This window comes from Pipistrellus hanaki (genome assembly GCF_964339955.1).
Source record: "Pipistrellus hanaki genome assembly, chromosome: 1".
In the NCBI taxonomy this organism is placed as follows: domain Eukaryota; kingdom Metazoa; phylum Chordata; class Mammalia; order Chiroptera; family Vespertilionidae; genus Pipistrellus; species Pipistrellus hanaki.
In genome coordinates, this window is record NC_140503.1 from 104,347,590 (window position 1) to 104,362,380 (window position 14,791).

General features: G+C 45.5%; 2 protein-coding genes across 2 annotated transcripts; both read left to right on the top strand.

Annotated features, from left to right (window-relative positions):
* Positions 1–7,965: 7,965 nt before the first annotated feature.
* On the top strand, positions 7,966–14,791 carry GRAMD2A (GRAM domain containing 2A; the record flags this gene model as incomplete). Its single annotated transcript, XM_084904518.1, is given in 11 exon segments — positions 7,966–8,048; positions 8,921–8,978; positions 9,324–9,399; positions 10,010–10,123; positions 11,587–11,684; positions 11,807–11,842; positions 11,846–11,878; positions 12,377–12,439; positions 13,416–13,557; positions 13,786–13,885; positions 14,683–14,791. Coding segments are annotated over 11 exon segments (912 nt in total).
* LOC311626117 (translationally-controlled tumor protein-like) lies at positions 10,603–11,321 on the top strand. Its single transcript, XM_084891009.1, has one exon. It carries the CDS (start codon positions 10,652–10,654, stop codon positions 11,132–11,134), a length of 483 nt encoding a protein of 160 aa, XP_084747135.1. The 5' UTR covers positions 10,603–10,651; the 3' UTR covers positions 11,135–11,321.

A 14,791-nucleotide genomic window follows, 5' to 3' on the forward strand; every position in this document is an offset into this window, starting at 1 on the left:
CAAGCTGGAGAAGTGCTGCCTTACAGACATGCCACAGCCCAGAAGAGTGCAGCCAGGCGAACAATACAGTGGGCACAGAAGGGGCCCAGCTTGTGATTTCCCCAAATACCTCAGCCCATCCTGTCTGGGCCACTTTATCCTTTTCTATATGTTGTCTATCTCCCACCTGAGTTCCCTCTTTGATCACATGGAGTGAATGCCTGGTAGTGCTGGGCTAGGGCAGAGTAGGCACTCGCTGTGTCTTCTGGATAGGCATCCTGCCTTCAGACCAGGCTTAACAGGGTGAAAGGGTCTAATTTGAGGACTTTTATAACCTTTTCTACCCTTTTAATGTCCAAAATACTGGGCGTCCTCTGCTTCATCCCCTTATAACAATAATGCTATTTTTTTTTGTGTGTGTGTCTTTCATTGAAAAATAAATATGAATTTGAGAAACCTGATTTAAAAAATATATCTATTTTTATTGATTTCAGAGGAGAAGAAGAGGAAGGGAGAGAGAAACATCAATGATAAGAATCACTGATAAGCTGCCTCTTGCATGTCCCTACTGTAATTGAGCCTGCAACCCAGGAATGTGCCCTGATCAGGAATTGAACCGTGACCTCTTGATTCATAGGTCAATGCTCAACCTCTGAGCCACACTGGCCTGGCTGATTTTTTTTCCAATTAAAGTTTATTTCAATATTATTTTGTATTGGTTTTAGTTATATAACATATTGGCTAGATACTCATATACTTTACAAAGTGTTACTCTGATATTTCCAGTACCCACCTGGCACCATACACACTTAAAACAATATTATTAACTATATTCTTTATACTATACTTTACATCCCCATGATTATTCTGTAACTGCCAATTTGTACTTCTTAATCCCTTTACCTTTTCCACCCAGTCCTCCAGTCCCCCTCACCTCTGGCAACCACCAGTCTGCTATCTGTGTCTATGAATCTGTTTCCATTTTGTTTGTTCATTTATTTTGTTCTTTAAATTCCATATGTAAGTGAAATCATAGGGTATTTGTCTTTCTCTGATTTATTTCACCAAGCATAATACCCTCTAGAGCTATCTATGCTGTCACAAATAGTAAAATTTCATTCTTTTTTATGGTTGAGAAATATTCCATTGTATATTTGTACCACATCTTCCTTGTCCAATTGTCTATTGATGGGCACTTGGGTGACTTCCATATCTTGGCTATTATAAATAACTAGAGGCCCGGTGTATGAAATTCGTTCATGGGAGAGTGGTCCCCTTAGTCCAGCCTGCACCCTCTCCAATCTGGGATTCCTTGGGGGATATCTGACTGCCAGTTTAGGCCTCATCCTAGGGATCTGGTCTAAACTGGAAGTTAGACATCCCTCTTACAATCCAGAACCATGGGCTCCTAACTGCTCACCTGCCTGCCTGCCCGATCACCTCTAACTGCCCCCCCTGCTGGGCTGGTAGCCCCTTATTGTCCCCCCTGCCAGCCTGGTTGCCCCAACTGTCCCCCTGCCAGCCTAGTTGCCCCTCACTGCCCCCCTCTGCTGGCCTGGTCGCCCCTCATTGCCTCCCCCTGCTGGCCTGGTCGCCCCATGCAGCCCGCTGCTCAGTCACTTGGTCATTTCTCACTAACCCCCTTGCTGGCCTGGTTGCCCCACACAGCCTGCTTGTTTAGTCATTTGGTTGTCCCTCACTAACTCCCCTGCCAGCTTGGTTGCCCCACACAGCCTGTTCAGTTATCCATTCGGTTATTTCAGTTGCAACGGTCACTTAGACTTTTATATATATAGATGCTGCTATGAACATAGGGGTGAATTAGTGTTTGGGGTTTCTTTGGACATATTCCCAAAAGTGGAATTGCTAGGTCAAAGGCAGTTCCACTTTTAATTTTTTGAGAACCCTCAAAACTGTTTTTTATAGAGGCTGCATCAATCTGAATTCCCACCAACAGTTCATGAGAGTTCCCTTTTCTCCATATCCTTACCAATACTTGTTTGTTGATTTATTGATGGTAGCCATTTTGACAGGTATGAGGTGATATCTCATTGTGGTTTTAATTTGTATTTCTCTGATGATTAGTGACATTGAGCATCTTTTCATATGTCTATTGGCCATCTGCATGTCCTCTTTGGAGAATTACCTATTCAGGTTCTCTGCCCATTTTTTAATTGGATTGTTTGCTTTGAGTAGTATGAGTTTTAAAACAAATTTTGTATATTAATCCCTTATAAGATACTAGAGGCACCGTGTGGACGTCTGACCAGCCCACCATGATTGGGGCCATTAGGCTGGGCTTGCCACGGGGAGGGGCTGCAGGTGGCTGGAGGGCTGGCCCCACCCCTAATTGGGGGCCCCACCCCCTGGTTGAAATCCCAGTCAAGAGGACAATTTGCATATTAGCCTTTTATTCTATAGGTTATTCTTGGCAACATCTTCTCCCATTCAGTAGGTTGTCTTTTGGTTTTGTTGATGGTTTCCTTTGCTGTGCAAAATCTTTTTAGTTTGAGATAGTCCCATTTTTTTGTGTGTGTGTGTGTGTGTGTGTGTGTGTGTGTGTGTCCCTTGCTGCAGGAGATAAAATCAGGAAAAAAATATTCTAAGAGAAATGTCAGAGATTTTACTGCCTATGTTTTTGTTTTTTGTTTTTCTAGAAATTTTATGGTTTTGAGTCTAACATTCAAATCTTTATTACATTTTAAAGCTGTTTCTGGGAATATGTGCAAGAAGATGGTCTAGTTTTTTTTTCTTTGTTTGTTTGTTTCTTTTTTTTGTTTTGCATGTATCTATCCAATTTTCCCAATACCATTTATTGAATAGACTGTCTTTACAGACTGTCTTTACCCCACTGTTTATTTTTTGTCTTCTTTGTCAAATATTAATTGACCATGTAAGCGTGGGTTTATTTCTGTGCTCACACTGATCTGTGTATCTGTTTTTATGTCAATACCATGCTGTTTTGTTTACTATAAGCTTGTAGTATAGCTTGATATCAGGTAGTGTAATACTTGTTCTTCTTTTTCAAGATGGCTGAGGCTATTTGGTCTTCTATGATTCCATATAAAGTTTTGGATTATTTGTTCTAGTTCTGGGAAATATGCCATTAGTATTTTCATAGGATTAGTTGAATCTATAGATTACTTTGGGTAGTATGGACATTTTCATGATGTTAATTCTTCCTGTCATTGAACATGGTATATGCTTTCATTTTATTTGTATCTTCAATTTCTTCAGTTATCTTAAAACTTTTCGAGTACAGTTCCTTTACCTCATTGGAAAATCTCTGATATTAATAACTCAATAGTTTGCACATGGAGATGAGATTGGATAATTCATAACCCACAGAGTAAGAGAAATTTGCTTGAGGAAACCTATGGGGGAATGGACAGGGACTGCCACAGGGTGAGGCCACCCCACCTCCCTGCTCTGAAGACTCCTTTCTTCCCCCTCTATTCCTCACCCCCACCTGCCTGGTTCTGTAGGTGAATGCTCGGTGACCACCCCAAATCTTCTCATCTGGTCTTATTATCCTTTCTTTATTTTCACTTATTTAAACAAACAAAAAAAAACAAACACTGTATGAGTGAACACTAATTAGTAGAAAGTTTGAGTTAAAGATAATTTTGAAAGCAGTACATTTCAGCTATATCAGAGTCTCTTTATCAATAGCCTTATCAGGACAGCATTATCAGGGCTGGCTCAGGAATGAACATGAAATGTCTTGTAACCATTTTACTGATCACAAGTGAAGGGGTTGCTTTTAGGTCAAAGATATTTGGAAGTTGTGTGTTCCAAAGAGACACCATTCTGATTTTCTTCATGGAGGTGCAGTGGGAATGTGCACAGCTTTCTTTTGTTAGTCCTCCAGCCCCTGCTTTTTACTTTGCCTACACTGTCTTCTCCCAGCCATTCCTCAAATATGGCATGAGTGTCTACTGCTCAGGTTCAGGCAGTTCAGAGTTTTGGAAGCAGAGTCCCTAAGGTCCTGAAGCCCCTGGAGATGGACAGTGACAGCACACCAGTAATAGGACAAGTGTAATCAGGGTGCTGCAAGTGCCCCAGTAGGGCTCCTTCCTAGGCTGGGGAGAACCGAGGGAAGCCTCCCCTCCCCAAGATAGTCACATTTAAACCTAAAGGTGAGTGGTTTGGAATCCATGCAAAGGTACTATTATCAATGCATAGCTAGATTATGGAATCCATATGTAAGGCTATAGTCCTACCCTGGGCTATAGAAGCCCTTCTGTAACTCTAGAAGCCCTTCTGTAATTCTGTCACTCAACAGGGATCTAAGTGTCCTCCGAGCTCCTACAGCCCTGACAACTCAAATCACACTCTTTAGTGCTTGAGTGACAGTTTTCTTGCCTCTGAAACCATGGGCCAACCTCCATCTCCTCCTTGGGTTCCTTCTTTATTCCCTGGTCTCCAGGTTGGAGGGTTGTTCCTTAGAGTGGAGCCTGCCCTTCTTGTCCCTGGAGGCCCAGTGGGCTCATAAGCTGAAGGGCTCACACTCTCTAAGGGCTCAGTGGTTTGTCTTAAAGGTCTCTCCTATCAAAGCACTCAAACCAAGTAAGGAAGAGAGAAATGAAAGGAATAGATGGAGGCCCTGGCAGGGAAACTTAGTTGTTTAGAGCATTGTCCCGATACCCCAAGATTGTGGGTTCAATCCCCAGTCAGGGCACATACAATAATCAACCAATGAATATATAAATAAGTGGAACAACAAATCAATGTTTCTCTCCCTCCTCTAAAATCAATTAAAACAAATTTAGAAAGAGATAGATGGAATCTACCACACAAAAATTAAATGTAAGTATAGCAATAATACCAGACAAAACTAAAAGGCAAATGACATGTTTTGCAAAAATGATAAACCAAGGATTAATATTCTCAATAAAGAATTTATATAAGTCACCTTGGCTGGTGTGGTTCAGTTACTTGGAGAATCATCCCATACACCAAAGATTCATGGGTTCGATTCCTGGTTAGGGCACATACCTAGGTTGTGGGTTAGGTCCCTGGTTGGAGGCATACAAGAGACAACCAATCGTTATTTCTCTCTCACATCGATGTTTCTCTTTCTCTCTCATCCCCCTTCCTCTCTCTAAAATCAATAAACATATTCTAGAACGATGATTGGGGGGGAAAAAGAGTTTATACAAATCAATAAGAAAAACATGAAGATCCTTATTTCAATGGTTAATAAATATTTGGGGGTAAAATGTTCAACCTACCAGTAAGTAGAAATGGAAATGAAAACAATATATTCTCACCTATCAAATTTGCAAAAAAATGAGAAAAAGATAAAATCCAATGTAGAGCTTGGATATAAGGACATGGCACCCTGATATAGTGCTGAGGCCGTGTCAATTGGTATAGCATATGAAAAGCATTTTGGAAGTGGATCTAAAAAGCCTGAGAAATGTTCATTCTCAATCCATTAATTTCACTTCTGAGAATCTATATTAAGAATGGACAGTGACATGGAGAATTTCTCATGAAATCACGTTAAGCATCAAAATAGGGTGTACAACCCTAGCCAGTTTGGTTCAGTGGATAGAGTGTGATCCTACAGACTGAAAGGTCCTGGGTTCGATTCTGGTCAAGAGCATGTATCTTGGTTACAGGCTAGGTCCCTGACCCTGGTTGGGGTGTGTGCAGGAGGCAACCGATTGATGTGTCCCTGTCACATACATGTTTCTCTTTGTCTATCCCTCTCTCTTCCACTCTAGCTGAAAATCAATGGAAAAATGTCCTCAGGTGAGGATTACCAACAACAACAAAATAGGGTGAACAAATTATATGATATATAATCCCACACACATAAATTATGTACTTATGTATTTTAGGGTGATTTGGGAGAATATTTTTCATATGGTTGATTTTGGTGATCATATTTCTATATTTTATATTTATACACTCTCCATAATGAGCATTAATAAAAAAAATCAAGGAAGGAAAAAACCTCCATGAAATGTGAAATGATGGAACCAAATAAATTTTAAAATTAACTTTGGTGTCAAAGGGTCAAATCACTAGTACTGGTACAATCTGTCACTTTGCAAGATTCAGGAAATACATGTTTATGTCTATCTCAAAACTCTCCATAAGACTGAGGCAGGGATAACCAGGTTACAGCTGTGGCTGGCTAATTTTGTAGGTAAGGTCATCAGGTCAGATGGCTGTGACATTCCATGCAGCCTGTCATTTGCGAGGTCTCCATTTTCTAATCTGTACAATGGCATGGTGAAAGGGGCCAGACTAAATAATCTCTGAGGATCCTGGCAGATCTCTGCTGAGTCTGTAACTCTTGTTGTTTTAAATTCTCACCCAAGGATATGTATTTGTTTATTTTAGAGAGAGAGGAAGGGAGAGGTAAAGAGAGAAACATTGATGATTTTGCCTCTCACACACCCCAACTGGGATTGAACCCACACCCTTTTGGTGTACAGGACAACACTGGGCTATAGCTCTGTCCTTGAGGGAAAGAGCTTTGACTTGCCCGAGTCACAGAGCTGAGAGCAACTGAGTGCTGAGATGTGCAGGTTCTAGCTCCTTATCTGCTGAGATACCATAGGACAGAACTTTGTTAGCTATTCCCACCACTGCGTCTTGCCTTGGCTCTGCTTCTTGCCACACTCTCTTCCCATAAGCCCCTGGGCCCACCCAGCTGGGGGCTAGTTTGACTGCTCAGCCTTTACTGATTTCAAGCCTATCTTCTCTGGAGGGGCAGAAAGCAGGGAACTTTATTGTTTGGAACCACTTAGGGGAGGTATGAACTCAAAAGCCATTGAGGCACAAGACCACTCTGCCCAAAAAGAGGATATCTCCTCCTTCTAGGGCCTTCTCTTTGGGCATTAAAAAAAAACAACTATATATAGTTGGGCCTCTCTGGAGATGGTTTGGCTTTCATGATGAGCTACTCAGATTGTTCAAAGAAAACCAATGGTGACTTACTGGTGTGAGGCAGGCCCTCCCTTCCTGTAGTTGACTGGAGTCCACTCTCATACCATCTGCTGCATTAGCTCCTCAGCTTTGATAAGGCCTCCTGTTTGGCATCCTTTCTCAGAACCTAGAGGTTTAGGGGGGGGGGGGGACTTTTTTTCTGCCAAGGGCCATTTGGATATTTATAACATCATTCAGAGAGCCATACAAAATTATCAACTTAAAAATTAGCCTGCTATAGTTCATCAAACATTTAATTAACTCACCCCTAATGCCTTGGCGGGGCCAGACTAAATTATTTCAAGGTCCTTATATGTTCCCCACCCCTGGTTTAGGATAATCCTGCTTGGGTCCCTCAAAAACTTGCTTTCAGCCTTGAATAAATCTCAGACTCCTCCCTCCAGTGTGTGTACCTTCTTAAGGTCTGGGCCAGAGGCCTAACTGCCTGGTGTTCAGGTGAGGTATTGATCAGGTGATAGATTGATTTTCTTCTGCTTTCTTTCTTTTTAAAATATATTTTATTGATTTTTTTTATAGAGAAGAAGGGAGAGGGATAGAGAGTTAGAAACATCGATGAGAGAGAAACATTGATTAGCTGCCTCCTGCATATTCCCTACTGGGTATGTGCCCACAACCAAGATACATGCCCTCGACTAGAATCGAACCTGGGATCCTTCAGTCTGCAGGCCGACACTCTATCTACTGAGCCAAACTGGCTAGGGCTGATTTTCTTCTGGCCTAGTAATAAGCTGAATTGGCTAGGGCTGATTTTCTTCTGGCCTAGTAATAAGGCTTCTAGAGAAGACAACTACAATAGTAAGACTCCCACCTAGTCAGCTGCACAGAACCCCTGCCAGAGCTGCTGCCTCCAGACATTGCAGCAGCTCTGGCAGGGGTTCTGTCTTTAACTTCACCCTAAATAGCAGGACCAGTCTTGGGTGACAGGCAAGCTGTCCTGGGTATGGTGGAGCTAGTAGGGAAAAGTGTCCATGTGAAAACTCCCTTCCTGATGTGGGCCTGTTTCTTCCTAATAACTAACAAATGCATAGGAAGATGACTTCTCTGAAGAGCCCCTTGTTCTGCACAGAGAAACTAGACAGGGTTCAGACAACCCTGGACTCCAGGTGAGCCCCCTTCCCCAAGTCTGATATGCATGTGGATTGAGGGTGCGAAGCCCTCAGGAGGTGACCTGATAGAAATGGAACTGTAAGGCTGAGATAAGATGTTAGGTCTGGTATAGGCTGCCCAGGGCCTCTTCCTCCCACTCCCAGGCCTGACCCAGGGCACTGGGACCTAGCAGAGTCCAGGCAGCTTAGGTTATCAGCCTCCTCCCCTGCTCACCTGTCCTCAGGCCAATTTGACTAGGACAAAGGTTTACATTTCAGCACCACCCCATTTCTCCGAGCCTGGTAGCCTCCTTCAGGTCGGGTGAGTCTGCTGAACTCCTCATCACAGAGCTCCAGGCCACCAAGAGGAGACTGCTAGGAGGCAGTTCTGCCAGGATCATGGCCCATGGTCAGGACCCAGAGCTGTGAGTGTGACACATCAATATCACCTCCTCCCCAAACTGATCCTCATCCTTGTGCCTACTGTTCATTGATTCTTGGGTCTACTTCTCTGCTCACCTCTTGGCCAGAGAAATAGGAAAGGGTTTTTGACACCCAGGGGTGGATGACTCCTAAGCATCTCTGAGAGATCTAAGCTCATGAGAGAGAAACAAATCTGAGCAAATCTCTTGGGAGGGGGGCGGAGGTGGGCACTGCTCTCAGCTCTCTGGGAGGAGGGGCCACTGAGACCCCTTTGTGCATCCAGGTGTGTCTTTCCCCAGGGTCGAGCTATTTGCTTGCTGTGCTTATCACTGCTGTGGCCTCTAGGGTACTCCTCTCCAATCTCTGCCCTAAGCTTCTGGCTTGAAGCCAGGGCAGAATTGACATTGAAGATCCATGGGTAGGACTCAAGGGTGCCTTATCCCTGGAATGGAATGTCTCCTTTGCAGTTTGCACTGGCCAGAAGGCTTGAAGGGTAAAGAGATAAAGAAATACAGTCGAGAAGGGGTAAGTGTGTGGAGGCTGATTTCTTACTGCCCAGCAAGGAAGGGGCCCTGGGCTGCCTGAATTCAGTGACTGCTGGTTCCTTGGCCACCAGGAAACCTGAGTGGTGTCCCTCCTGGGTGGGATTGGTGCATTCCCCTCCAGTCACAGGCTGTCTATTAGGAACCAGAATTACCAGGAGTCAAGCTGTGCTTGGAACTCAGCCCTCTACACCCACTGGCTATTTACCAGTGACTTCATGCTCAGTCTCCACGGGGCCCCGTGTCAGTATTTCCTGGTGGCTGGAGCAGGGCCCCTTTGGTGTTGTGATCTCCCAGGACTTCTCAGCCCAAGCCCTTGTGTTTGCAGACACTACAAAGTAAATACAACCAGCAATACCACAAGCTGTTCAAGGATGTCCCCTTGGAAGAGGTGGTTCTCAAAGGTGAGCTGTGTCCCTGGTATGCCTGGGCAGGTGCCTGTAGTGCCTGAGGCCCAGGTACTGTCCTCACAATTTAGAAATGGGAACTGGCTGTCCTTTGGATGTGGTTTGTTCTTTTTTCTTCAAAAGTGTGAGAAGACTGGACTAGTTTGGGATATAGAGTTGAATTTATGAAAGTTTTCTTGAGGAAACTAAAGGGCTTCCAAATATTATTTCTGTTATGTTCTTATCAGTTATTATTCTTTCCTGTCAGGCCTCTCACTGCACAATCAGGGTCTTCTCTGTAGGCAGGAAAGGGCAGGGCAGTGCATTCTGCCTGAGGGAGTGAGAATCCAGGCTTGAGTGGAACCAGTGAAGAAACCTGTCTGAACTATTTGCTACATAGATGGATAAAGAGGAAGCATCTAGCAGTCTGCTGGATGGAGTTGGGGCAGTTAGAAATCTCAGGAAAGGACTATTGGGGTACTGGAGGATGGGTTATTTGGGAAGTTGGGTTCTAAGAAGAAAGACAGTTCTTGAGGCTAGACTCTGGACTCTTCACTGTGAGGACCCAGGCCCTGGGGCTGCCCAACAGACCTTAGTCATAGTAGTCTTGTCTTTTGTGACTTTCCAGTGTGTTCCTGTGCTCTCCAGAGGGATCTCCTTCTTCAGGGCTGGTTCTATATCTCCCCCAACTGGCTCTGCTTCCATGCCAGCCTCTTTGGCAAGGATATCAAGGTAGTAATGAGTGGTAAGGGCTGCCACAGTCCAGTGAGATCCCTGCCTCAGCCCAGGAAAGAGAGAGGCCCATACCCTGCGGGCATGCCTTGAGTCATACCTGTCCTCCTGCATGCTGGTGAGGCCTCTCACTGGTTGGATGAACAGTTAAGAGGCATCTCACCTGGTGTCAGTGTAAACCCTTCCAAAACAGAGGCCCTGGGTCTAGACTCTACATCGGGCCTGAGTTGGCCTGAACAGTTCACAGACAAATTATTCTGCCTCTGAAATGCCATTAGAATAAGAGTGTGATGTAGATGTGGTCAGGACATAGCTCAGGGAACTCCATTATTAGAGTACAGGATTCAACAGAACAGTCATCCTTGGGTAAGAGGGTGAAAGTCTGCTTTTCCGCCTGCTCCCCCCTCCCCCTGAGCGCTGCTCCGGCTGTACCGCGCTTGCGCCGAGCTCTGTGCTCCTGCTCAAGGCAGCGCCGCTGTCTCCTCCCATCCGCCATCATGATCATCTATTCTACCGGGACCTCATCAGCCATGATGAGATGTTCTCCGACATCTACAAGATCCGGGAGATTGCAGACGGGCTGTGCCTGGAGGTAGAGGGGAAGATGGTCAGTAGGACAGAGGGTAACATTGATGACTCGCTTATTGGTGGAAATGCCTCCGCTGAAGGCCCTGAGGGCGAAGGGACCAAAAGCACAGTAGTCACTGGCGTTGACATTGTCATAAACCATCACTTGCAGGAAACCAGCTTCACAAAAGAAGCCTACAAGAAGTACATCAAAGATTACATGAAATCAATCAAAGGGAAGCTTGAAGAACAGAGACCAGAAAGAGTAAAGCCTTTTATGACAGGGGCTGCAGAACAAATCAAGCACATCCTTGCCAATTTCAAAAACTACCAGTTCTTTATTGGTGAAAACATGAATCCAGATGGCATGGTTGCTCTGCTGGACTACCGTGAGGATGGTGTGACCCCATATATGATTTTCTTTAAAGATGGTTTAGAAATGGAAAAATGTTAACAAATTGGGCAGTTTGGCTCTATCGCCTGTCACCGTAACCGGCTGCTGCTTTTCATCCACACCAAGCCTAGGACAGATGGGACTGATGTCATCTTGAGCTCTTCGTTTATTTTGACCTTGATTCATTTGGAGCGGAGGCATTGTTTTTAAGAAAGAAACATGTCATGTAGGTTGTCTAAAAATAAAATGCATTTAAATTAAAAAAAAAAAAAAAAAAAAGAGGGTGAAAGTCTGGAGTGACATGTGCTGCCAAGGCTGGGCATGGTGTAGGTAACTGGAAGGGGAACGTGTATGGGAAGGGGGAGGTTCACACTCTCCCACGTGGGTCCAGGCTTCTCCATGGTGCCCGTGCTTGGCTCACTGCAAGCTGGGGCTGGGGCCCTGTTCTGGAAGCAAAGGGACCATGTCCTTGGGAATGAGTTCTGAAAAAAAGCATGCCACTCCTCCTTCAGGTGTCATTCCTGTGGTGTCTGTGCAAATGGTCAAAAAACACAAGATGGCACGACTCCTTCCCAATGGCCTGGCCATCACCACCAACACTAGCCAGAAGGTCAGTGAGTCTCTGAGCCACACTCTCTTCTTAGTCTCCCCATCGCAGCCTCAGGAGCCCACAGCCTGACTCACACACTCTCACGTCTTTACTCACCCACCCCTTTGTTTTCTATGTCCCAGTATGTTTTTGTGTCATTGCTATCCCGGGACAGTGTATAGGACATGCTGAGGAGGGTCTGCATTCACCTACAGGTATGGAGCTTAGGAGCAGGAGTCAGGCCAGGGAGGCTGCTCAGGCCTGGACAAGGCCATTGGGAAAGGTAGCCCATTTCTTCAGCACAGGGAATAGGGGCAGTGAGAGAGGAGTAACAGGCTCAGGCTGGGTGCATCAAAGGCAGTCCTTGGACTGTGTGACTGTATTTATGAACATGTGTCTTTGAGGCCAGTGACCTTCATATGTCCCCATGTAGATTGTGCTTCTTCTGTGTATAGAAAGACAGTCAGGAGCAATGGGGCTGCTTCCCAGGATGCCTATAGCTCTCTCTGGCCTATGGTAAGAAAGGGGAAGGAGCAGCAGCAGGGGAGTGTAGGTTGCCTTAGACTTGACCCTCTGCTCCAGCATTAGATAGGGCACCCCTGCAAACTATGGGAGCTGGGCTCCATCTCATCCAAAATGGAGGTAATGCTTCCCTACACCTCATCTTCGCTGTTCCAGATGGACAAATAACTTCTGTTCCCTTTCCTCCTCAGCCTTCCAGCAAGAAGAGTCTGAGTGTAAGAGAATTTTCAGAGGAACCTGAGTGCGAGTCTCTGGTGAGAGCTGAGGCTGGGAGCAAAAGCTGCTGGCTTGAGATTGCCTGTGGTTCTAAGCCTTCAGAGCCTCCCAGCAGGGCCCACAATGTAGAACTAAGGCACCAGGCTCAAGAGCCAGCAGTCATACTGAAAAGGTTTTCCTAGACACTCCAACCATGCAGAGCCACCAGGTCCTGGCAGATGTGCTGATTTTATGAGCAGAACAAATGTCTAGGTCCCAGAACAGTGTCCAGGTTGAATCTCACACTGTACAGGCATGGAGCCAGTGACCCATCCTCTTCCTTTCACAAAGTCAGGAGGACCTTTAAGGGGATAGAGATGTCCCTGGGGAAGAACTTCAAAGGCTACTAATGTAGAACCCAGACTTATTTTAGATTTGCTGAGGTTCCACCAGTTTCCTTTGGCAACTGGGGTTCAGGGTAAGTAGAGCTGAGTTTCTAGAGCAGGGATGGGGTGAAAATGGCCCCAGAGTGTTTGAAGCCTTCTTCAGTAACTATAGCAGTCAGGCAAGTATGCACAATACCATGCAGGGAGATAGAAGATGAAGTTTCCATTTTTGTTGATGGGGACCTTAAGTGCCCACTGTCAAGATGGGTGGCACACTTAGACTTAGAGCCCAGATTAGAAGTCATGACTTATCCCATCTAAGTTAGGTTGTGCTAGGCTTTCTCAGACTCAACTGACCTGGCCATATACTTCAGTGGACTTATATCTTGGATCTCATGTCTTGGATCTACACTAACAGTCTTCAAAGACATTGTTCCTAGAAGAGTAGTTGATTACAGCAAAGAAGCAGATAGGAGAGACACGTGATTGCTAGGGCAATGGTTTCCCCCTTCCAGTGTACCTGCTTCCATGCCTTGCTAGGCATCTATGTTGGTAATATATAGAGAAATCTTTGATAAAGTGGTGGGGGCACCTTAGTGCAAATAAGATCCCAAGGACCGTGGTGAGACAGCTTCTGCTTTTTCTGCAGGAAGTCCTTATCCCTGAGATGAAGTGGAGAAAAATATGCCCTGCCTCCAGGTCCCTGTCCCTCCCAGGCAGTATCCCTTGTATCCCTCCAGCATCCATGGACTCCCCAGACAGCTCCTTCTCCAGGAAACCTCCAGGGTCTGGTGAGTTCAGGGGTCTTATCCCATGCAAAGACCAGGCTTCTTCTCTCATTTCTGTGAAAAGGTGGCATCACTGCCAATGGGGCTTCTGAGAGCTGTTTCTTTCTCCAAATCCATAAGGGAAAGCCAAGAGCCCAAGCAGCTTCAGAGAATGGCAGGAGGTTGGCATGCCCCATGCTGAGCTGGGGTCCTACTGTCCCAGGAAGATGAGTAACTGCTCTCTTATTGCAGAAAATGCTATCTGTGAGAAAGAGACACTGGAGGAGGAACCCAGGAGCAATGAAGTGCTGAGGCTCTGGAATTACCAGCTCCTCAAGGTCGTCTTCGTACTGTAGGTGATTGTTTAGGAGAGGAGGTGTATGGGTGTTTGGAGCAGGGGCCTTACTGTGTGAGGAGGTCACTGTCCAGAGTAAGAGGAAGATTCTGAGTCAACTGCAAGCTTCTGGGTAGTGTCTGGAGGTCACATGGCAGGCAGGCCCTTCTGTGGTGAAATTAGTTCCAGTTTTATTTTTACAATCTTGTAATTTAGGGTTAAGCCTATGCAATGGGGAGGAGCAGGAGATGAAACTGTTGAGAAAAGGAAAAGTTGTATAGGATTGGAGAAGGCTGGCAAAATTGTAGAGGGCCATCAGGTAGACTAGGAAAGCCATGGCCTTCTTGCTGCCCACCATTAGGGCAGTTTCTGATACCCCAGACTCATCTGTAACTCTGCCTGAGGACCAGCAGATAGTGAGCATGGTGGGATGCTTCATGAACACCAGCCCCTAGTTCCTCTCACCTTATCTCATTAGCATCCTCTGGCTCTGCTGACTAGGGCCTACCACCTTAGGGGATAATAGTCTCCCAGAGGAAGTGCAGGACCAAGGTGGCTTGTCAGAGGGAAGGTGGGATCAGCTGAAGAACCCAGAACACCTGCTGGGCTTTTAGGACACTGCCATGGAGATGAGTCTCAGGACCCCCATGTGGCTTGAAAGATACCCAGGCTTGAACATGGCTGCAGTGTAAATGGTTCTTTAATTCTTCCAATTAAGAATTGGAAGAGCAGCTTAGTCCCACTCCTACTTTTGCTAAGCCTCTAAAACTATCTTTTTTCTAGATGAGAAAAACTCTTGCCTCCTTTTTCTCCAGGATCTGCTTCTTGGTCATGTCCTCATCTTATCTGGCATTCCGCATTTCCCGGCTGGAACAGCAGTTATGCTCCCTGAATCGGGATGGCCCAACTCCTGGGCACAGGTGA

Excerpts from the sequence above, each read along its gene's own strand:
- LOC311626117 (XM_084891009.1), top strand. The coding sequence starts at position 10,652 with ATGTTCTCCGACATCTACAAGATCCGGGAGATTGCAGACGGGCTGTGC.